The sequence below is a fragment of the Aulonocara sp. 'chitande type north' Nkhata Bay genome, linkage group LG14 (assembly GCF_057382095.1).
Source record: "Aulonocara sp. 'chitande type north' Nkhata Bay isolate Kocher_YH1m ecotype deep benthic linkage group LG14, A_spYH_male_GT1.1, whole genome shotgun sequence".
Taxonomy (NCBI): domain Eukaryota; kingdom Metazoa; phylum Chordata; class Actinopteri; order Cichliformes; family Cichlidae; genus Aulonocara; species Aulonocara sp. 'chitande type north' Nkhata Bay.
The window spans coordinates 9394625-9419470 of record NC_141357.1 but is presented as its reverse complement, the minus strand read 5'-3'; the positions used below and the strand labels follow the sequence as shown (position 1 = coordinate 9419470).

The window sequence follows — 24846 nt, the reverse complement described above, 5'->3', positions numbered from 1 at the left end:
ACTGTTGTAAAGCCCAAACGGTTTAGGACCGAATGGCGTGATTGCATAGGCCGTGCAGGTGTGTCCATCTCCCCTGCAGCAGCACCGCAGACCATGCCCCGCCACACCAGTATTTTATGAGCAGATTTCCAGTGAATTTTGCACATTAATTATTAATTATAGCCCAATCCGGTGGAGAGGTGTGGTCTTACTTCTCTCTGTCACCTTTTTATCCCTTTGAAGACGTGAGGCTCCATAAATGTCAAAGAGGTAAGTATTATTTCTTAGTTGCAGTGAATAGATAGAAGAAAATAAACTGCAGAAAACCAAACAGAAGAAAGAAGAAGAGAAATACCAATTCAACATAAACCAGTGACACACTCCGGGCCTGATCAACCCTGGCAGGGCCTCCTTAGATGAGGGTGTCTAGTGATAATGGCCGAAACACCCGATGAATCCAAGGTCCACTACTGACGATGTGTCCCAAACTGCTAAAGTTTCTGGGCTGCCTTTCCTTATAACAGCCATCCCGCTTTCTCCATTTAAAGCAATGCATTATCAGGGATTGTAACATCCAGTAATAATGTGGCACAGTGGGAAATGAGTATTGGTAGTTTCCTTCTCTTCAGATTCAAGGTTCTGTTCTTGTGGATACAGATATTTATCAACCATTGTTAATGATATTTCAGCCAGAACTAAAACGGGTAAAAGAAGGTTTAAATTTCGATTTGCAGCTTTCATTTTTAGGGCCTTGGCTGCTTTTATGAGATCCCCCTGCTCTTCTTTTCAAACATGGAAAACCAGTGGAAGCTTAGCATAGCAACATTGAAACCCACAGAATAGAGCAGGCAATCAATGACTACAGATTTCATTTAGTCAGAGGACTGCCTGAGAGAAGCAGGTGTGCGGGAGATGGGTTCCAAAGCAGCTTGCAGATGCAGCAATTCTAGGCTGTGTAAAGAAGTTTAAAAAGGACATTTTTCGTGAGTTGGACATTTAGATGCATGGGTGGGCGTTGAGATACTGGTATCAGCTGAATTTTAAGCGTTGGCTTTAAAGGCTGTAAAGACATGCACATACATACTTAATCAAAGACATTACAGAGCTCCAACAGAACTGGCATGAGCAAATCTTGTAGCAGCATGAAATAAGTTGTCGGGCCCATGTTGTAATTCCTCGTGTTTTCACAGGAGGGCGCCAGATGAGCATAAATAATGCGGCTGGAGCTTAGTAAATTTTGTATGAGACCACCTACTGGTAAGTGTCCTGAATGAGTCCCAGCAGGGGATTTTACAATGAAGCTGTCCTATTTGGAAGTTAGAAATGTGCATTTTCTCAGCTAGTGAGTTATTCGTGATTTCAAGAAGCTCAGAACTCGACTCCCACTGCTTCACAAACAGAGCTAGATGCTGTAGGGAGATGGATACATGCTCCTCAGTAGAGTCACATGAGAGTGATTTGATCACTATATTATTTGTTATGTCCCCTGCACCTTCATTGGCCTTGCAGTGGCAGTGCATAGGTCTATGGGCTTCATTGTCTGAATTGTCCACACTTTCTCAGGTATACCCAGGGAGGCATGCATTGTCATCACTCTTTTACTGCTAGACCTCTCATGACTGCTTATTCTTTTCTACTTTAGCCTCTAAAGGTATTTATTCAGTGAAATAAAAGCCTTTTCCCCCCAAGTTGTAGCATTTTACAAAAACAGAAAAGCTCTGCATGGCAAACTTAGAGCAAATAAAATGATATTCAGGGCTCGTGTTGCATGATATCATTTACACAGAAGACATAAATATCAGAGGATTTACTCATATTGACAATCTGTCACCCAAATGATTAAGCTTGTGACTAAGCACTGAGGAGATGGCTCCATTTTAAAGAGTTGTAAACTCCGTCTGCTATAGGCTTATTAGGTATTGCAGCACACAGGAAAGTCCCCTCTGGTTTACTGGCATAGTAAATAGACGATTTACTTCACTGCTTGGGCGATTTGATGAGAGCAAACAATGGGCGAGAGCTGACTCGCTCTGGTCTTCTCTGGCACCCAGTGCTGATGAGTGACAGCTGCTGGCAGGGGGTGGTAGGAGCCGGCACTCTCTCACTGCCCGTGCTCATTTTGTGTTTGTGCACAGTGAGGCAGCACTCCCCGGTCCAAGGCCTTCTGGTCTGTACCCAGAGGGAAATTCTGCCTGCACAATACTCTTCTTTGTCTCCTTACACATAAATCATCATCTAATTCCAGGATTATTGAATTTTGATCTGTATCGCGCAACAAATTACCCTGTTCAGTTTGAGAATAGCAGGGGAAATACACACAAGAAGGTCAGGAGGACACAGAGACTCATGGATGCACCGAGCTGAGGGCTCTGAGACAAATTCCTACTCGTGATGATGTGCAGAAGCCGGTCAAGCTCTCCTTTGGATCCGTTATCTCAAGAGCTGATTGTTTGAGGCAATACAATTTAAGATCTTATATCGGCGGGCAGGAGGAAGGCTGTTATCAGGAGCCCAAAAGAGAAAGTGGTTAGAGTCTTATTTGATTTTAAACTGAGCTCTGTTAGGAGAGCCAGGCCCCTGCTCTTGCCTTGGTATTTGAAGTTGGCTTAATCCCTGAGGGCTTAATGTGTTTTTGTTGCTTTTTTGTTTTGACAAGTGCATATTACTGCACCCCCTTAGTAGAAGCTTGTCATGGCTTATTTAATATGTACACAAGTACAAAAATGGATCACTGCTTTGCTTTGTTTAAGACCCGTCCTTAATGTATACATTACTATGTCGTGCTGGTGGAGCCAGCTGTGTGCCAAACAGTAGACACAGATGCTGTGCTAATCAATAGGAACCACATCCAATTAATCAATGTAATTACTTCCTTCAAGCTTCAAGGACTGCGAGGTCACACTGCAAACAGTATATCTAATAAATGTGGCCGTATCGCACAAGTGTGCAGAGAATGAGTCCTGGAGTGCGAGAAACACTTGACGAGATTTCTGACGTGCAGGAAATATCAGTATGCATGTGAGCGTGTTTGTGCCTTTTTGTGCGATCAAGTAGCGATAAGAAGGATAAATGAGTGTGTGCATGTAGCATGGATACATTATCCGGTGCAGAGCTGACAGTCCGGCCATGGTCCATTACACAAAAACCATTACCAAGTCTGTGCTTATACAGCTATCGGATGTTGCTATCGCACAGATGCGCGGGTATCACACATACTCAGTCGCATCCTTCCTCACAGGCCCTATTTAATTATATGCACATACACAGTGATGCAAAGGGCTGAAAGAGACAATAGCCTTCCTTTTGTACACATCCACTAAAGGCAGTGAAGCACAAGAGAGAGAGAGAGAGAACAAATCTGAAGTGAAACACAATTCACAGAAACGGTCATTCAAACACTGTTACATGATTTGGTTTAATGTAATCTGTTCTGAGTGATCTCACACTGCTGCTAGGTGTGCAACAAATAGGCAGAGAAATGCACACACACACACTTGTCTGACCCACCTTGAGAATCCATTAGGATTATATTGTATTTTCAGCAACCTTAATTTATTTCGGCGCTGTAATGTATACGTATAGGAAGCCTTTTCTGCGGATTCCAGTGGTTTTTCAGATGTTACTGAATCTTTAACTACGTCACCATGGCAACCAAGCATTTCCATCTCCTATGTAGACCAACTTCATTATGCAGCAGCCTACAATGTAACGAGTACGGGTAGGTAGATAGGTAGGTGGAGGTGCTGCAGCTGGTTGAATTTAAATGATAGTTCTGAACCCCTAAAAGTAAAAAACGTATCTGTGACCAGTTTTTACAGATTGATTTAAAGAAGTGAATACACACACGGCTACTTAATTTGGTATATCTTGCTAGAACTGGGTTGCCTAGATTCAACGAGCTGCTGAAAACACTCCTCGACAGATTTCGGTCAGCAGGTCTGCACAGCCGTGATGAGAATCTCCCGTTCCACCACATCTCAAAGATGCTCTATTGGATGGAGATCTGGCGACTGTACAGTGAACTCACCGTCATGTTCAAGAAGCCAGTTTTGGATGATTTAAGCTTTGCAACGTATTATTCTTGCAGAAGCAGCCATCAAAAGATGAGTACACTGTGGTCTTAAAGGGATATACATGGTCTGCACTGCAACCTAAGAAAATACCAGCAAATAGCTACAAAAGCATAAATGGAAGACAACAGTGTTTTGGGGGAACATTAACCTGACTGAAGTGCTGTGGAAGGGATAGAAACCAAAGCCCAAGTCGGACTATACTGAGACATGCTTAAAAGAGAGGAGGATTCATCAGTATTTGAAGGGGTTGTGAAGGAGAAAAAGATGTAATGTAAAGCTGTTCGGTCAAATTACTAAACTTTTGATACAGTGCAGGATGAATTGATGTTTTCATGTTAACACCAAATTCTGAATATCACAGCAGAAATTAAGACTTGTGTGGCCCAGCTTCGGTGAGCCTGCTCCTAGCTGGCAGGAGTGGCATCTGGTGTGGTCTTCTGTTGCTGTAGCCCATCTGCTTCAAGGTTGTGCATTCAGAGTGGATCTTCTGCCTACCTTGGTTGTAACGAGTGGTCACTTAAGCCTTCCAATCACCACAAAGCAGTCTGGCTGTTCTCGTGAATGGACTGGTACTTAAATAGTGCTTTTCTACAATAACGGTGAATTCAAAGTGCTTTTTTTTTTTTTTTGTAATGCCTAGGGCTTTGTCTAATATTCACTTTGAACTTCAGCAGGTCGTCTTGAACATGGCAACGTGCCTAAATGCATTGAGCTTCTGCCATCTGATCGGCTATGTACCTATTAAAGTGAGAGTATATGGACAAACTAGGCGCACTAGCTGATAGCTACTGCTACCAGTGCTAGTGTTGGGTCCATAGGGTGCACAGGTATAACACAAAGACACACACACACCTGCAAATTAACATTAATTCTCAGAGGGGCAACTCTAATTCTTTTAAAACATCCAACAAAGAAACAGAATTGCTGCCTTTGGCAATTCAATGCTGGCCTTACTTTTCAGCCCTGGAGTCCACAAATAACTAAAAGCTAACATCAGTATTCCAAAAAGGCAATGTTTGCCATGTTCGTTATTGTCTTTGTAGAGTGTTGTAATGTATAAACCAAAAGTAAAACTGATAAATAACCCAGATTTAACCCGAGGGAGCACAAATGTCACAGACCACACTGCTACCATGGCTGCAACAATGAAGGCTGTCCTAATTAACAAAGCCTTAGCCTGCTTTTTGAGAACAACTAATAATGGCTTCTTTAACGTTGGCTATTAAATCATTTTGACATGCATGAAACATGATGCACATCCAGAATGACTGGAAGACAAGCTTCACAAGCTACTGAGCACAGCTGATCTGTCCTCTTTTCCTTGTCTGCAGCACAAACTCATCGACTGGTGAGAGTTACTGCAACCGCTGCTCAAGCGCTGTGTGTGTGTGTGTGTGTGTGTGTGTGTGTGTGTGTGTGTGTGTGTGTGTGTGTGTGTGTGTGCGCGCACGCGCGCATTCACTCAGTTTCTCACGGTCCTTAAGAAGAAAAGAGGCCTTGTCTGGTTCCATTAGTGACCTGAGGAGCGGCAGCACTCGGTCCTGGCTGCATGGAGGACAGCGCTTATTAGACAGCAGTTTAGTCACGAGTAGGATGTTTAGTTAGAGAGGAAAGTAACAAAAAAGGAGATTAATGGAAGTATAATAAGGCTATGTGCTGTCAGCTGTTTCAACCTGTCGGCAGCCACATTCCTTTTTGTCCGTCTTTGGGACTAAGTATTATATTACCCTTCAAACCGCTTTCGCTCATGTCTGCCAAACATGAAGCTACAGCCAGAAGTTGCTGCTGACTGTGGTTTGCACAGCACAAAGACGGGCAGGGAAGAGGGAGCCCACCTTTATCCAATGTTCAAAAAGAAAAAAATTTTTTTCTTAAAATTCTTAGTTATCCAGCGGTGATTTCCCACCTTAAAACCAAAAATTCACTTTTTTACGGTTCCTTTTCTCTACAGAGTGGACCTTGCAAGTATCCTTAATATGGCCATCTTGGGCACATAGCTCTGACTATAAACACAAGCTCCACCCACCTGATGTTCAAGCCTGCTTGCAAGGGCCATCCAATCAGAACAAAGCTGGCTTGAAAGCTTCAGTTCATCCATTGTGGTTCAGACGGTGGGACGAACTGAAGGGCAGCATGAAAGCCTCGTGTAAGATAAATATGGATTATTTCAATCTGTGAATTATGCAATGCTGCTGTGTGGAGCTGTAAATGACCATAATCTTTGCTTTAAACAAGCAAGACATAACATTTTATTTAGTTACATATAAAGGTGTTTTTCACTCTTCGTCTGCAGCACTGCACTACCAATCTCCTGACTGTTACATATATAGCCAGCAGATATGAGAGCCGTAATGATCTTCCCAGATAAATGCCGGTGAGGACTATCCAACATGTCAGCATAACTGCTCTAAATCGGCTCGCTTGAAGGGTTTCTACTGTGGTTTAAGAACATCCAGGGAAAAGTGTTTAACCCATTTAAATCCAGCTGATGAAAAAGCACAGCAACGAAGCCGACAAGTATGAGCCAGAATGATAATAACAGAAGAAAGAGAACGCAGCTTTGCTTGGGGTTAAGCATAAAAGATCAGCTGAAGGATGGGAAATGTCTGAAAAGAAATGAGTCAAAAAATGGGGTAAAAAGAAAACCACAATCACTACCCAGAAATCACAAGCAGGTGTAATATTATATTACTTTATTTATCTTTTGTACAATGTAATTACAATACAAATATGTTGGTTTAAATACAAAAATTCTGTAAATAAAGATTAAAAATAAACTCCACTGGTTTTGCTTTGTTACCATCACTAAACTATGGTTTTACAATCAAGTTTATGAGGTCATTTAGTTTGCTTTAACGCGGAACACAATTAACCTACATTTACCATTTTTGGGGGGGGAGCGTGCAAACAAGAGTTGAGGGCAAAAAAACCCCAAACGATTTTAAACAAAATAAAAGCATCAATCTCATGAGGGAATCGGATTTGTTTTTGTAGAGAGAGGGAGCGGATTGGATTTTTTTGTGGGGAAGATATATCAAGTCATCAGAAAACAAAGGGGTAAAACCTGGGAGGAGCCGAGGTGGTGTAAATTAGGCCAGTGGCATGTAAATTTAGGTTCTCTGAAAAGCCGGCCACAGGAAGAGACCAAACAAGCTAATTAAGCTCTAGGGAGTTAATGAGCAGGAAATCTAATCAGTGGCAGTCCATATATCCAAACACAATTCAGTTCCTAAGGAACATAGCAGGAGCATCTGTGGTCAGATTGTAGTTTAAATAACATAGAGAAGTAACCCATGGAAAAGCCCTTCATTACACAGGCCTGCTTGAACTTTTAGTAAGGTTGCATCTTTTGGACAAACACTGAAGGCTCTGCTGACAGTACTGGAGTTTTAGCTATATAAGGAGTTGCGCACAGTTTGAGAAAAACCTTGTTTATGAGGCTGCAGTTATAATAATAATAAGCAACATTGTTTTCATAAATTCACATGATTAAGAAGTGTTGTTTTCTTGAGGTTTTAAGAGACGAGGAATAGGATGCTGAAATGAAAGCGGCTTGACCTTGAGGAACACAAAGATGGCAGACAGTGCTTGTGTCGTGGGTGATGAATGTGTCTTTGTTCGACGTGTTTTCACGCAAACTGCCTCTTGCTTTTATCTTGGGTTGTTTTGTTTAGTTTTTTTTACGCACATCTGATTTTCCTTCCTTCAGACTTCCTCCATCCCATTCTTTAAAAGGTATACAGTAGCAACATCCTCTCACATACAGCTTATCCTTCATCTTTCCTCTCCGCTGTTTTTTTCCCCCTCTGGTAATCAACTGAATCTTTGTTGTCCCTAATATTTCGACATCAGAAACCCTTCCAGTTTTGTTTTTTTTTTTTCAGCCCACACGCCTGAATCGATATCTGCTCGTGTTTCTCTTCTCCTACAGTCCAGAAATCAGTTGTGAGTGTAGCCCTGCTGCGTCACAGCAGTGCAGTAGAGGTGAATACACAATCATACTGTACATGATGAGACTTTACCCTGTGTTTGAACACATAAAAGGACTTCTGAATGTTAGAATGTAGTGCATCTTTTTCCACCAACCAGTTGCACAGTGTTGCAGAGTTTTACTTTTTTAAATCCACTGAGTTATTAAAGTTCCTTGGGTTTGTCCGGTGAAGATGGAGTCCAAAGGACTGTTGTGCTGTATTGTCCAGAGTGTCTGTGTGCTGGATATCCTGAAGACATTTTTCAAGTCCCAGTGCCCTTTAAATTAGGCATTAGCAACAGAAATGGGCAACAATGCCAAAGTGAAGCCATACAGACTCAGCTGGCCTCGGCAGCAGCAGTGGAGCATATTTATTTGACGGCTAACGGGTGGAAGAAACATGCCGCTATATACACACTTGTCTCACATGTCACATTACTGTATGCCCTGGTTATTTGGTTCCTGTTACATGATTCAGTTTCCCACAGTGCTTACCTTCAACTGTTTACAACCTGCTACCTGTAGTTTTACCTACTCTTTATGATTCAACAAAAATAAATATAGGGGATAGAAATAAAAAAACAACATGCTCCTGAAACACTGCTTTGAGATTTAGATTTTTAAGTACATATAACCTGTTAAAATAAAAAATACAATACAATAAATAAAATACTTTTGGCCATAAATCTCTACTATTGGTCAGTAACTCCTTTTGGATTCGTAGGGTTGAGTCTCACGTCATTGACTAGTCCTTTCAGGTGTCTGAACTTCTGCTGTGCTTTGCTAAGATCAGCGTCAGTCTGTTCATCGGTCAACAGGTCACTGCTCTGCTTCTCCACGTATCTTGTCACATAACCACATTTGCTAAAGTCTCCACCAAAATCAAGTAAAATTGCCAAGAAACATGGGATTGGAATGCATCTGAGTGGAGTCCCCTTTTCAAAGAAAAAAAGTACTAAACTGCATTTCATCCCCTCAACACTGTACTTGGAGGGGGCACGTGCAGTACATCTGGGGACTTCCAGCAGGTAAATTAAAGCCAGAAGTGAGAAGAGAAAGCATGGAGGAGAGGCAGGTAGCAGGTGGAGTGAAAGGATTTAGTCCATCAAGTCTAGAGAGCTAGAGACCTGATCCTCAGATTACAGTCCAGCAAGCTGCTAAGTTACTCTATGTTTCATTGGAGCATGAAGAAAGCAAGATCATTGTAGGCTCCTATGAGGGCATTCAGCAAGTTGCTAGGCTGCCACAGGTTGGATCCTAGGCTAAATGTAAGGACCTCCATCCCATTCTAAGCAAAGATGCTGGAATTAGTGCCTGGCGTCCCGAGGCTTTAACTCCAGGATGAGTGCTACAGCTTTGGGAGGCCAAGTCTGTCTTAGAGCTCAATCTCAAAAGTCTTTTGCAGATTGTTGGAAAATGGGTTGGCTGTCGCAGCTGATGCCTTGTTCCCAGGCTGCTGAGCTGCTGGTTTTGTCTCCAAGGCTGCCCACTTGGCCTCAAAACGGTCATCCTCTTGGGAATCAACCACCGGAGCTGTTAGCTGGCTGCCCTCTGGCGGCCAGCTGCTACTAGTGCCACAATTTCCACTAGTGCTGGAGGTCCCATTTTGGAGGGCCACTGTGGTGCTGCTGTGCGGTGCAAGGCCATTAATGGCTGTTGATAAAGGTGGAGTGGATGAAAATGGAGGTGTTGAAAAACCTGCAGAGTGGCCAACGGCACTAGGTGGGACTGGATAGGAATGGGCTTGCCCGACTGCTCCAAGCGTCCCCACCTTGGGTCCTCCTCCTCCAGCCGAGCCCATAGTGCTGCCTGTGCCCGACGAGCCTGTGGCAGTGCAGAAGACGTTGGCCACCATTTGCGATGGTGTGATGCCTACCACAGGCACACTGGCATTGGGATAGGTCATACTGCTAGCTAGACCTGGCATGTAGGTCTGCATGGGCACAAAAGCAGGTTGGACAGGCTGACTGGCAAACATTCCCACAGGGGCTGGAGTGTTATCAAAAGCCAAAGGGAACGGTTGCATGGAGCTTGGAAGTGAGCCTGGAGGTCCAGGGAGGGAGGGCTGGATCATGGGGGCTCCAGACATGCTTGGCCCTGACATGGTGGGTATGGACATGGACGGAAGAGACATAGGGGGACCTGAAACTGGAGGTCCAGGTATTAGAGGAACTGATGATATCGACATTGGTGGGAGGGGCATCGGAGCCTGACCTGAAAGAGCAGAGGGGCCGGAAATAAGAGGTTTGGACATGGGCACAGTGGACACTGGGGCAGCTGACATGGCTGCCTGACTGGACATCTGATGACTGGAGATGGAGGGAGGTCCGGGGATGGTGGGGATGGCGGGGCCGGGAGGTGGTGTCTGTTGGGCCTTCACAGCCTTGGAGACCTCCTCCAACCATCTCTCAGCCTCAGATGGCGTGCGTTTGTGGCCACTTTGCATTTGCATCGCCACAGAAACCGGAGGAGGAGAGTGGAGAGGAGCTTCCGCCTGTACCCATGAGGAGGTGGCTAGAAGTGATGGAGTAAAAGTTTTACTTAAACTTGCCCACCACTTGTTATAATTCAAAACTAATATTGATTTATTATAGTCTCATCTTACCTTGCATTGGCGCAGGTGGAGGAGGCAGAACAGGGGGCACGGTGCCGGTTGGCGGGCCATTTGCAGACAAGGAAGGGTTGGAGAAGAGCTCGTCTGATGGTTTGGTGAACGAGGTGTTGATCTGGCTACACAGAGCATTTATACTGCTGTCTCCCTCACCAGGCAATCCCATATCCATCTCTGGTATTAGCAAGATAAGGACACACGAGGGGGAGGTGGGGAAAGAGAGAGAAAGAAATGAGACAAAGAGTAAAGCATGAAAAGAAGAGATGGAATACACAATTGTTGAACAGACCTAGTTAGCATCAAAAGCATAAAACTAGAGCATTTAAATACTTTGATGCTCGCCACTGTTTGACCTAAAAAGCAACAAAATACAAGTTTCTTACATCAACCATGGGTTAAACCACTGACTGCAGATATAAATAGATAAAATTCCTTCCTCATAGTCTCCTGAGCCTCCCTCACAACCTCAGAGAAATGATGCTTGTGTTTTTTCCTCGTCCTTCCTGTTAGAGTTCTTTCACATTGTACTTTCATAATATGAATACATAGACAGATTCAAGAATACAGGAGTGGGATTCAAGTAAAGAGAAATACATGTTTACAACAGATGGGCCCATTGTGTAGCAAATCGCACTGGTGTGCCATTCAAATCCATTCTTCTAATACATGTATATCTCTCTTAACTGTCTGCATTGTATGGCTACAAGCCTTGAATTATACTGGAGGGCACAGAGGGCGCTGGAGGCATGTGTAAGGTCTCCCTTCAAAGATTTCTCTGTCCTTTGTTCCACAAAGACCAGCCCTGTGATCCCTTTCCCCCCCTGCTCTTGTCAGTGCCTCTCAGAGTTCAGAGGTACTTTAAGCACTTCACATGTGTGCCTATTCTCTGTGTTTTCCTCAGTGCAGTGGCAGGTTCAAGGGCTGGTAGAATAGTAGCTGAAGGCTAAACAGGACAGCTGATTGACCGCATAAATCAATACGCACATTGTACAGGGAGTCACAAGGGAGAAGGCAGGCAGACGAATTGGCTGAGACCATTTAGGTTTTATCTGCGTGTGTGTGTGTGTACCTGTCTATATGTCTATGTGGGGACTAGTTTGTGCCTCCAAGACCACTGAAATGAGGACACTTTGGGAAATTGAGGACCTTTTAGCTGGTCCACTTTTACTTCATGACACGCCTCCAAAAAGCTTTAAAGCTTCAAATAACAACATATCCACCACCCTGGATACGGTAACAGTCACTGGCGAATGGGAAATGGAAATAAAAGGATGGACTATATAGTGAATGAGAGTGGCTGTTGTGGTTTAGTATTCCAGTCATATCAAAAACTCTCTCTCATCTCTTCTAATGACTGTAATCAGCCTTGCTACTGAGCACTCTGATCCTGTGGCACCACAGAGAACGGGTGGGGGGTGGGGGGACTGTGTATTTCTTTTTATGCAACCTGTCTGGGCTAAATCAGTTATGTTTAATTGCCCTTAAAAAAAGCCAAGCGCTCCCAAAGTTGCACAGGCAGCAGCTGTCAGCGTTGTCACTTATCGCAATAATAACAGCACTTCACATAACTGCTTCTTTTTTCCTTGTCAAGTATTCAGTGGAAGGTAAGCATTAAAATGAAAAAAGCAGGATTACACCTGCTCCACCACGAAAACATGAATGTAAATTCACCTAAGATCTGCGGATGATTTATTCTGTAATATGATTACTCAGACGTGTACAGTCAGGGGTCAGTGATGTCACGCTCAAGCCAAATGGAAAATGTAATAACCCTCCAACAAACAACCATGACGCAAGTGGAATACAGCCCCGTGTGCAGATAGTTTGTAGAGGCAGTAGTCATGTTCTTTGACTTCTTTGGAATAACAAATAATTACTTGGAAATGTGGGGTTTGCAGTACCTTTAAAAAAAAAGATACCATTCCTTCTTGAAGAGTGACATCCCGCCTGATTTTCCTGTGAGTATCTGAGAGGTATTTTGATGCCATGTGTAAATTAAGTGTGGTTAAATCATCTCCAGAAAAATGAAGTGTGAATGAAGTTAGCCTAATATTAGTCTTTAGCATCTACATGTTAATATCATAAATCCTTCTGCTATAAACATAGTTTATTGTCTATTACCACTACAAAATATTTATTTTGTTGCCATTATTTTTTTCAATGTTGTATCCTTAACTGCCTGTGAAACCTCCATCCTGCTACTGATCCATTAGTAAGTATATTAGTAGCTTTAATACTGATTTAAAAAAAACTAATGGTGAAACGAATTCATGGTTATTCCACATCATACAGAGAATAGCTTAAATAGTTAACTTTCTATGTATCCTAAAACATTAGTGTACTTTTGGATCTTCCCCTTTCACACAAAAGCTCTAAATTAGACACCTTTGTTACTATAATTGGTGCACTTTCAGTAATGGTGCAGTCAGTCTAACAATTAAAAAGGTGGTGCTTAACATGCTGCTCAGCTAATAGGAGACAAAGCAACAGAAATGATGGCCATCACTGAATGTCATCTAAATTAATGATATGTCAGCATGAAAAATATAGTTTGTGTGACTGCGGAACAATCATTTTGATTACCAAATTACACATCCAACACACATTTAGACATTTCTAAACCTACTAACCTATCAAAACACGTGCTACCTTCTCATAGTCTTTATTATTCAGTCACTAAAACCAAATTTATTATTATGACGAAAGTGTGAATTGGGCACAGATATAAACTCATGCTTCGAAGGAACAGCGCTGTAGTTTTTGTCGCCCTACCCCACATTCCAATGTTGTGAACTTCAGCCTCTATCAAAACAGGACTGGGGTCAGGAGGTCAGCAGATGTCAACATTTGTCAGTATAACATCAAAAACGTTTCCACTCACCAGGGTTCTTGGTCTCGAAATCTGTCTTGCGTTGTAGTGTGGATGGCAGATCATTGAGACGGAGTGACAGCTGCCTCTTGAAGGGAGAATTCTTCTGACTGAGGGCCGGAAATCCTCGGAATGAGCCTTGACGCACCAGCTGTTCAATGGGCGCGTGGCGGCGGGGGATGGCATGAGGCCCGCCTGGTTCTGGTCGCTCCATAGGGGAGGCCGCACCCTCGGGTGGGGAGGCGGTGCCAGGTGGAAGGGCCGGCATGATAGAGGGCTGGTCTGGAAGAAGAAGGGATTACGATAATTACTGCTGTTCAGGACAGTTTTTATGTAAATATCATGGTGCTATTGTTGCCTATGCAGCTAAAAAAGAAAAAAAAACTTCTACCTTTCCTTTTCTCTTGCAGCTTGTCCTCTCGCTCACTACTGCTGCCCTGCTGGCTGCAGGAGGAATTGGCGCGGAAGGAGCCCTCTCGCACAAACGAGGTGCGACTAGCATCAAACGAAGCCGTCACACCACACTCCTTCTCTCTGCGCTGCTTCCTCTCCAGGCAAGCAGCAAAGGCACAACCCACTGCATGGCTCAGTCTCTCCCCCTGATGCAAAAACAAATAGAGAGGGGGGAAAAACAGCATTAAAACACATTTGCACACTTTCCCTTGTCCCAAAACATCATGATTTATCATATATATTTTCAAATGCCTTTTTCTGTATTTGTGCATAATAGAGTTTCTTTAGGATTGCAAAGAAACTTTTATATCAGTAAAAGTCAAAGTAAGTTATCCCTCTGAAAGCAAATCATTTCAGAGGGCATTTTACACTGAGCCATTAATATTTTCCATCCCTGGTACACTGGCTGCTTGTCTTAGCTTCTTTCTTATACAAAGACAGCCACGGCAATTACAGAACAGAGAGTCCAGTTTAAGATGAGCACACAGTTATGGATATTGTATGGTGGAAATGGAGAGAGACACAAATGGGCAGATAACTCCACTGGCTTCTATCTAATCCCTTCTCCTAATCCCCCAGGTCTGTGCTGCGTCCTCTTCCATCCACATTAATAATCCAACTCGCCGTCTAACTTGATGAAACCACTGTGGGGTTTAGAACCACATTATACTATGCCAGCACTCGTTCTATCGCAGATGTCTTTAAATTTCAGTCGGCTTATCCCAAGGTCATTCCAGTGACACTATTTTAGCGACAGGTAGAGAAAATTCATAAACAATCATTTAATTGGCTACAGCTGTATTTTGAGACACCTGTCACAGAGTGGGTTGTGTTTATGTTTACCTTTTTGACAGTGATAGGTTTGTAGCTTAAACCTATTCGCTGGAACGTTCAAGATAATTTAATTACACAGCAAAGCAAGACACGAGTAGGCAAAGTTCTTTATGTTTCTCGTGCACGGGAGAGAACTGGACAAACGCCTTTCCTTCGCTCGACCCCAGTTGCTCTCATCTACTCCCCCGTAACACTGCTCTTTTATTGAGGTACATGAATATACATAGGTTCATTAACATATGACGTCTACATACAAACAAAGAGTACCTTGCTTGTGCGTTGTGTAAGTATGTGTGTGTGTGTGTGTGTGTGGGGTCAGAGTGTGACCCCATAAATGACTTCCCTAAACCTGCTGATCTGGAAGTCCAGCAGTTCATCTAAACAAAAGGCACTTAGACTAAAACAGATATAGCTTTGTTTATCCTACCATAAAACAATAAGAGAAGGTACAACCTCTCCCATGCTCCCAGGATGTTGGTGTGAATGCCAGAACATTCTGGAATGCACACAAAGTCTTTGCAGACTAATAAGGATCACACATCCTATCACTACACAATCGATTACACACCTCTAAGCATATATGGTTAAATATTTCTAAGCATAAATGACAATAAACAATACAAATCTAACAGACAGATTGCAATGCGTGTTAATATATGAAAAACAACTGAAGATGTATTTTCAGTAAAATGTCTGTTTATTTTTATTCGGTGATTTGTTATTTTAAAAAAAAGAGCTACGAAAACCCCCCTCCAGACATTTTAACAACGTAAATAAATTAAATTTAGAACTGGGATCCAAGTATCTTGTGTGACTTAATGCTGTATGTCTACATAAGAAAATGGAAACATCCAAAGCACTCATGTAGCCATCTATAGACATTACCTGATGGGGGATACATGCTTCCTAACAAATATCCATACAATATACATACAGATGGCACCTTTACCTAATTCAGCAGTGGAGTTTATCCAGTTGTGTATGTCCAGACCCGATTCTCTTGACAAAATCCAGAGTGCGTAAATGGCTTTATGATATAGATGAGTCTTATTTTTGTTTAAACCAAACTTTACCAAACACTATTTCACATAAGTGGAAAATATCTGGCATTTTTAGACAGCAGAGATCAAAATTATATTGAAAAACTAAACTTGCACTGTGCCCGTTACTACCTGTTGTTGATACAAGTTGCTGAATTATTATGGTCCCTTGTTGCCACTGCTAATCTCTTCCTGTTTTTAAGCCCCTTTAAAATACTGAAAGTAAACCTCAAGATCTATTTTTTTTAGGAGGGGGGCACAAATGAAAGAATTGTTTGCACTGATATATATAAAAGCTAGAGCAACACAGACATTTTTCCGTATAAATCCTAAAGGGTATCTGGAAGTGTCTACTCACCGAGTCTTTCAGAGCCATGAAGCAGTGGCACATCCATCGTCTTGTAGTCCCATCTCTGCAGATGTAGGAGAAGGCCTTGTCATAGTTACGGTCCGGAGCGCAGAATGAAACCTTCTCTATGGTCTGGTCCACGATGAGGTCCTGAGAGAGGCAGGCAAAGGAAATTAGACAGAGTAAGAGGAGATTATTGCATTTGACTGTGCTCGTATTACACTAAAGCCAATTGAATTGTTCCAGCAGGTAGAAGGGTCTCAAACTAACTGCAGCTTAATTGAAGAAAAACAGGAAATATCACTTTAATACTGGGAGCACTAGCTCACAGACCGATCCAATACTTGACACACTGCTTTTAACCTCATTTAACCCCATCAACCCCCCATAAACCTATTTACACATCCACTGATGACAGCAAAGACAGAGACTACAGACTAATGACACCGAAGCCTCTTTTAATCTCTGCAATGTTTCCACAACTTGCCCTTCCTTCAATAAAAGGGTTATTCAGCTGGCTTCAGCATGTATAGTCACTATAGAAGAGACTAAGATGGGGCCACTGTCTTTCTCTGTGTACATAAAGGGGGCCTTCAGCTTACCTCTTTGACTCACCAAAAACAGAAAGAAGAAGAAAAACAAGAGGCGTGAGCAAGAAGAAAAGGCAGAAAGAGGATTCACACACACTCATCCACACACTCCCTTCCTGCCTTGCTGTGTCACAGAGAACAAAGAGACGGGCGGACGAGGGGAGAAGACGAGGGAGGATGAGGATGGGAAAAGGGAAGAAAGGAAAGAGGGATGTGATGAGAAAAAAGTAGAAGAATAACAGCCTATTCAGTGTGGGCCAATTAGTGAATGGAGGGGGATGCTGGTACTGAGGTGAAAGGCTGAGCAGAGACCAACATGTCTGTTTCTTCATCACTGGTATAATGACTTCCTCTATGTTAATACGCACACATAATACTGTATTTATGTACTGATGTGTTTTCTAGGGATTTATAATTCTCTGTGCTCTTGTGAGGAATATTTGTAATGAGGTGAGCGGGGGTGGGTAACTCAGACCACGGCCTTCTATCAGTGAAAGGAAGAATAAAGCTCGGCAGTGACTCTGGCTGTGTCATCTATGCGGAGGAGTCACTCTGCTGAATGGAATAAGACTTGACTCTTTCTTTCTGCTGGTGATTTATCATGAAGGTCATGCACGTCGCACATATGCACAAGCCCACTGTATACTGATAGACTGTGGGAAAGGTTCTGATAAAGGCTCGTGGGGCTGTTAATAAGAGCATACTAGCTGATTCACAGAGGTTAGCTGATGGCAAGGATTACGAACAGGCAATGAAATAAAACAGGAAGAAAGTGATAAAAGCTGATTGTCTAACAAAAAGTTATTAAGTTAAACTTGTATTAAATTATTTTAATGATTATCATCAATAGTTTACACGTAATTAACCTGTGAAGATGTTGCAGACAATTACGTTTCGGTCATCTCACAGTTAGTTCAGTATTCTCCTTTCTCTCTCTTTTGGGGCTCTAGTATCTTCTGACTGGAATATCTGACTCTTACAGGCTTCAGTGTGTTAACTGTGTCTGCACACTGTTTGTTGTTAGCCAAGGCGTGTACAGCTGGCTAAAAATATTAGAGCTTTTTCTTGCTATAAAAGCAAAAAGACGCCATCAATTTAGTATTTTTACCGGCTGAAAAATAAAAACACTGAGCTAAAGGATGCTAAAACCCTGTGTAGAGCGCTGAATGACAACCTTAATATGCACAATTAGAATTCCTAATGTTCCTACGTAAGTTTAAACCCATTTTATGAATTATTGAATATAAAACATACTGAACTTGCTTTTGCAAGTTCAGTATGTTTCAGGAGTTTATTAATAAATGACGAGTGAGCCTGCTTTTTCTTTCCACATTTCTATTCAAACACATGCCCTTTGAAATGAATGTGTTATATCACTGTGTGAACACACTAAGCATGGGTGAGACGCACATGTTATAAAAGCAAAATTAGGTCTTACAAGTCAAAAGCTAGGGGCTTTAAATTTGTATTCAGCCTTACAGCTTCAGTGAAGGTGAGGTATATTTTAAATTAACCTGTTGTTTAGGTAATGTGGTAGAAGAGAAACAAAAGTGCAAGCCAAAAGAAAACAACCTATTGTGACTCCACCAAAACTAACGTTTTCTTCTCTTTTGCTGATATTGGTGTTTTTTAGCTTCAAGGTTAAAGCTGGCTAACACGCCGACTTATAGCAATTAAATCTTATACAAAACCAAAACCTCACTTCTGGCTTCTCTCAGCTTTAAGCTATTCAGTTGCTACAGTTCCAAAAGTTACAGCAATGTAAATCTTTAAACAAATATGGTGATTATGGTTCACAAATACATAGGTTTATTTTAGTTTTTCTATTAGTTTTTTATTACTTTAACCTCCTAGGACCTGGCGTCCACATATGTGGACATCACATTTTGGGTTATTTAGACCAAAATACTCGATTTTGCTCTACAAAGGCCTGATATCCACTTACGAGGACATTATACTGCTACTCTTCTATCGAAATTTTAAATGAATATCCTCATATGTGGATATGAGGACGAATATCCTCATATGTGGCTCTCATTTTTCTTAGAAACAAAAATTAGGTAAAAAAAAAAAAAATCTGCTAATTCTTTGTTTTTACATTCATCAGGTCCCAATCAGCCCAAATGTCAAAGAGAAATTAAAAATGCATGCCGTGGAAGAGTTCGGGTCTTAGAAGGTTAAAGAGCTACTATGAGGTTATCAGCAAACAGGATAATATTTACTGATGGTAGCATCCAGGGTTTTTCTGCTGTGTTATATCATATTTGTTCCGGCTAAAAATACTGCAATGAAGAGCTTCAAGTTTGGATTTGGGAGACAGAAACCTTCTCTACTTTTAAAAGATTAGGCTTAAAACTTTCCTTTTTAATAAAGCTTATAGTTAGGGCTGGATCAGGTGACCCTGAATCCTCCCTTAGTTATGGTGCAATAAAGATAGGTTGTTGGAGGTTTCCCATGATGCAATGAGTGTCTTTCTTCACTTTCTATATGTTTACACACCACTCTGCATTTAATCATTACACTACACTCTGCAGTTATTATTAAACTCTGGCTGTAGCTTTCATCCTGTCTCCCTATATCTCTCTATTATCGTAGGGTCTTTACCTTACAATATAAATCACTTTGAGGTGACTGTTGTTGTAATTTGGTGCTATGTAAATAAAGTTGACATGAAATGAATTGAATTGAAGAACAGAAAGACAACAATAGAACAGATAGACAATAGGAAGGAGGAAGGTTAGAAGGCGAGGAGTGGGACTGAGAGACTGGAAGAGGTGTGGTCGTGTGTGGCCTCTAAACACATTAAAAGAAAAAAAAAGTAAAGCAAGAAAGAGGCTGCTCTATCAGGCTTACTCTCTGCACTGTCTCTGCTGCTCTTTATTGTGCTCTGCTTTCAATAGAACCACAGCGAGCTGCACTCACTGTAGGAGGCCTCCCTGGCCGCCAGACACTCCTCAAGTGCATGTGTGCGTCTGTGTTTACTTGAGTTTCCCTCCCCCACTAAGCACCTTTAGCAAGCAATCATGAGTCACATATGCCAGCTCTGAAATACCACACACACACACACACACACACACACACACACACACACACACACACACACACACACACACACACACAGAGTCTCAAAAAAGCCTGGGAGCAACACAGTGGATACACAGTGGACCCCTCTGTTAGGGTCACCAAACTAGGACAGAATGAGAGTTTTGTTGGTGGTCTGAGGATGGCATATGCATGCCTTTACTAAATATGAGAGCAACAAAAAGAAGAAAAAATGTTTCAAATTGAAGTATTAGAGGGAAATAAGCGCATTAGTGGGCTTTATATCTTCTTTTTGACAGGCTAACTCTGTTATTTGTGTCTCTGCCTGTCTTGAGAGGCTGAGACTGAAGACTCAGATAAAATACTAGTGTGGACAAGACTGTAGACATGACAACAAGAAGGCACGACTGTGCACCGTGCCCTTGCTGTCAGGTGAGTGATAACATAGATAAAAAGAGAGATAGAAAGAAGGACAAAACAAGGAGACACATGATAGATAAGCGTTTCTTACCTTAGTTTTGTCATCTACCACCCTGAGTCCATCAGCCGAAACCCACAATACTGCTTTTACTGTCTTTTTCCCGCTCTGGAAAGACAAAGAACATGGGGCACTGAATCATTTAAACCTTTATAGACAAGTAGCAGTATTAAATTGTACTTGAAGCTTATGAGCGAGACTGTAACGCCACCTTTATTCTTGCCTGCTGTTGTGTAAAATGATGACATCCCTGGGATAAATGAGGTAGTGGAGGGTTAAGAAAAGAGAGGCGGGAGCAGCTAAAAACTGTGCCAGCTGGCACTACGAATCATTTTGCCAGAGGTGGGCACCAGGCAGCGCTAATAACACGCTCAACATGGGCCATGCTAAAAATAAACAGACTGAAAAAGCAAGGGCTTCGTGTGTGAATCTGTGTGAATCTGTGAGCGTGCACATGCACACGAATCCGCATCGGAGTTTGTGTGTGCGAGTAAGGGAAACAGAGTCAGAGCTCTGCAGGAAATGGCTTTGAAACCCACAGCGACGCGATAAGGAGCCCCATTTTTGCATAATCCCACTGACAAAAAGAACGAGGGAGCAAGAATGAAGGTGAAGAATCTGACAAATGATGGAGGGAAGAAGAGGCTAAATGATGAGGTGGAGCCAGAGTGGAACTCTGGGAGAAATATTTTAGCTTGAGCAAATGCAGAGAGAAAGATGTTGGTGTTGATAGAGAATGGAGCAAAACAAATTGAAGAGTTTTAGGGATTTTCTGTAAATTGTTATATAAAGTTATACAGTTACATGCCTCCCTGGGGATAAGATAGAAAATGCAGATTCCAAGCTGAAAATGTGGTACTCTAGATTTTAAAGAAAAGTGCAGTTTGATATTAGTTTGTCAAGAAAAGCAGTAGCAGAGAAATAACATGAAAACTGTGTTGTACACGCCTGTCCTTTCTACAACCTCAAGTGTGTGTCTGTGTGTGTGTGGCTGTCTGACACCGGCCAGTCTGAGTCACTCTGTTCACACGCTCCCTGTCCGAATCCAGCTTCCCAGGGGGGCAAACTATGTGTTTACACGAGCATGCGTACGCCCCAGTTTCATTTTCTGCTTGCTTTTCTATGGTGACATCAGATACATATGGAATAGGACCCACCAGAGAGACCAATTAACGGGGTAAAAAAGTAGAAAACAACAAGAAGAACAAGTATTGAACGTGCGTGCATTTGTGCATTTCTTCAGTCAATACACTGGCGCACTGGCTTTGCGCCACCGAGTCTGTAATGAGTTTCTGCAAAGTTTCTGAAGTCCTCTGGGTGCATATTTGTAACTAGCTTCCTGCAACAAAATGTACTTTTAGTAATGCAGCAAAAAGTGTGTGTTAGAAGTGTGTGTGGGTTACTCACAACTTTTAGCTTCTTCACTGCCTCCTCGCATACGTGCATCCCTCTCGACTCGTCCACCTCCACCAACCCCAGGTACTGCAGACGAAACAAAAACAGATGGTTTTAGGTTTTTCCTTTTAACGTTTGATACACCAGGGCTCTTCATTTAAACTTCTTGCAAATGAAACTCATTCAGCTGGAGTGAATAGTGTGAACGCAAAAAAAAACAGTTGGAAACAATCAGGAAGGTCTGATCTGAGAAACACAGGCAGCAGCTGGGCTCATAAGCCGAGAATAAATCTATAATGTAGGTAGGAGTGATGTGATAACGTATGGCTTCTAAAGTAATTACAAGTTTAAAATCAATTCGATATCTAACACGTAGCCAGTGAAATATATAGGTCCCCTTGAGACAAAAAAATTAAAAATTAAAAATTTGCAAATGTGCAATTTGTATATTAAAACAAAGTTAATACTCGGATTGTGAGCTTACACAATCCTGATGTTGGAGGATGGACTTCCAAGGTTTTTGTTCTTAGTTACAGCTCAGGTTTGGGAGAGCTGAATAAAGGAACTTCACAGAGATAAATTAAGTTTTAAATTAAGTTTTGTGGGATCGATTATTTAACATCTCTCACACCCCATCACTATTTTGCTTCATTCTCATTGAATTTCAACTCACCTTTGTCCATAAAAGGATAATTAGCAACTGTGATGTTACGTAGGCAACTCTGCATTACATTTAAATATATAGCACTGATTTTCATCTACTAAGTTTTTGTTGTTTTTGGCAGCTATTTAAGTTATTTAAAAGGTATGAGAAGAACGAACTGAAAGAAAATATGCCAAGAAGGCAGGTTGCAAAGTGGCTTGCAGAGAAAGCAGCAAGGGTATGTATGTAAAGTAGCTTATAAGAAGTGCCTTCTATGAGACTTTCCAAAAGACAAAAGCAAACAATAAATTGAAGCATCAGCTGATGTGGGCTGGCTTGAAATCAGCAATTGTTAGCACTTTGAGTGCTCCAGTAGAGTAGAAAAGTGCAATATAGGAACCAGCCCATGTACCATTTACTATGAGCTGAGCTAGATTTTGTGACTTGCCTTAACAAATACTCTGACTATTTTGTGATAGTAAACAACAGGAATTATATTAGTGTCAATGTTACCTGTGAAAGAGGGGGTGTCTGCCCTCTTTTTAAAATGTCAAACAGGCTAATATTGTTAATGTCACAATGGCTGAGCTAACATAGTTTGGTCTGCCACACTATCACAGTTGGCAGCTGTTATTTTACTTTGCTAGCTTGCTAACTGGATATATTACTAAAATAAGACGTGTTGTTAGAGAAAAAATAAAAATAATGATGACCATTACACACAAATTGAAGTCAAAACATAAGTAAGGTTATCTAGAGCTTTATATGCTCTATAACGTAAAGTATGAGAGGCACCAGGCAAATCTTCCAATGGGCCATTTTATCCCACAGTCTTTAGTTTGCAAAAACAACGTTTCTTTCAGCAGTGAGCTGAGCTGACACGTATTCTTTTGGTAGCTACAGTTCAAATGCTTTTGAAAAGGCATTAATAGTTCGTGACTCATTTAGAATTTAAAAAACACTGAGAAAGCACTGAAAAAAAAAAAAAAGATGGCTGAGCGAGCATGGAGGTAAAAACAACATATAAAGAGACAGAGGCTTTTATGCTTACATCTCTTGCTAAAGCTCTGAGCTCCACTTCAGTGCCCATCTCATCGCTAGCTCTTTGGACCATTACCATCAGAACCGTTTTCCATTAGCCTCAGCCCCACACGAAGCCTTTTCTTATACTCTCAGCTTTCTTTGTTGCCTTTATCTTTTTGCTTTGTATTTCTCTCCTGGTCCATTCAGTCTGCGGTCTTTCTTTCCTTTCACTTATCTTATCTGGTCCTATCTATCTCTCATTTCAAATCTGAAAATGTCTCTCCTTACCCTCTGTGCGCCCTCATTCCTCACCTTGTCATTTCCTGTGCTCTCTGTAATCTATAACCTTACCTCATCGTCGCTCCTCTTTCTCTGGTTTCCATCTCCCTCCCTCATTCTCTCTCCAGCCCTTCTACAAATCACTTTAGCTCTCAAGGATGGCCATACAGTACATGCTCAGAACGGAGCTTGTTATCAGTAAATTGGCCCATTAATGACGGCCCTTTTTTGCATTTATGGCATGGGAGGCATTCAGCTACTGAGGTAGAATATGGATCAGTGCTTTACTACTGATGGTTCTTATAAAGATCAAAGGTCAGAGCCAAAGTATCCTGAACTGTATCACACAGCCTAACCATAGGCATTACATTAAAAAGTATATTTGCTTTCTTTAGGTACTGTAATAATATGAACAAAATAGAAATAATAGGATTTATGCTATTGTTATTAGTGCTGTCAGCATTAATCTCGTGCGTGGGGCTGGACGGCGTCAACGCATTAGCGCTGTCCGGCCCAGGCACAATCCGCGTTAACTCGCTAACAGAGATTTGCCGCGTTAATGCGGTTATGGCGTTAACATCATTTTAACGAGATTAACACTGACAGCACTTTTTTTCTGTCATATATGTCTGTCATATATATATTTATTTATTTATTTATTTATTTATTTATTTTTGTAATTCAGATAATATTCAGACTTCAAAAAAGCTGGTGGCAGCAAACAACTAGCTTAGCTTTGCATTAAAACTAACAGACCGCACTGCTAAGATAAAGTGATAATTACGTGAGAATCTTGTGCACCCTTTATTGCTGAATGCATTTATACAGCACTGACTTTACTTATTAATAAGGGCCAGTCTCCGGGGCTTAAAAACAAAGCAAAGGCAAAATGCAATTCATTAAATAGCCACTTAAAAGCCCAACATTATAACAGAGATAAACATGTTTGCATCTTGACTTTAAAAAAAGGTTTTGTTTTCTTTAGGTAATTTCCCGCCCTCTGATATCTATAAGAGAGTAAATATAGCTTTCGATTGTGCTGAAAGTATTTAGGACATGGCTGATATTACTGGCATATTCGGTGCCATCTTGTCTAGTTCAGCAATCAGTTTGTGTAAAAATGTGATCTCATTTTGTGTTTTTGTGATAAGGCTATTTTAGTTGAGGCTCGCTCTGAGCAGCTCCACTAGCCAGCATCACTGCTAGCACATAAGATCT

At 41.7% G+C, this 24846-nt stretch overlaps 1 protein-coding gene across 3 annotated transcripts in view; it reads right to left on the bottom strand.

Annotated features, from left to right (window-relative positions):
- Window positions 1–6730: 6730 nt before the first annotated feature.
- numbl (NUMB like endocytic adaptor protein) overlaps window positions 6731–24846 on the bottom strand; it is a 64065-nt gene continuing 45949 nt past the window's right edge. For all 3 annotated transcript variants that reach the window (XM_086260846.1, XM_086260845.1, XM_086260844.1), the window contains exons 3-9: window positions 21696–21770; window positions 20322–20396; window positions 16188–16328; window positions 13894–14101; window positions 13515–13784; window positions 10628–10807; window positions 6731–10536 (exon numbers count right to left, since the gene is read on the bottom strand). In XM_086260846.1, coding sequence (XP_086116972.1) covers window positions 9398–10536; window positions 10628–10807; window positions 13515–13784; window positions 13894–14101; window positions 16188–16328; window positions 20322–20396; window positions 21696–21770 — 2088 coding nt within the window. In that variant the 3' untranslated portion in view covers window positions 6731–9397. The remainder of the gene's footprint in view (window positions 10537–10627; window positions 10808–13514; window positions 13785–13893; window positions 14102–16187; window positions 16329–20321; window positions 20397–21695; window positions 21771–24846) is intronic.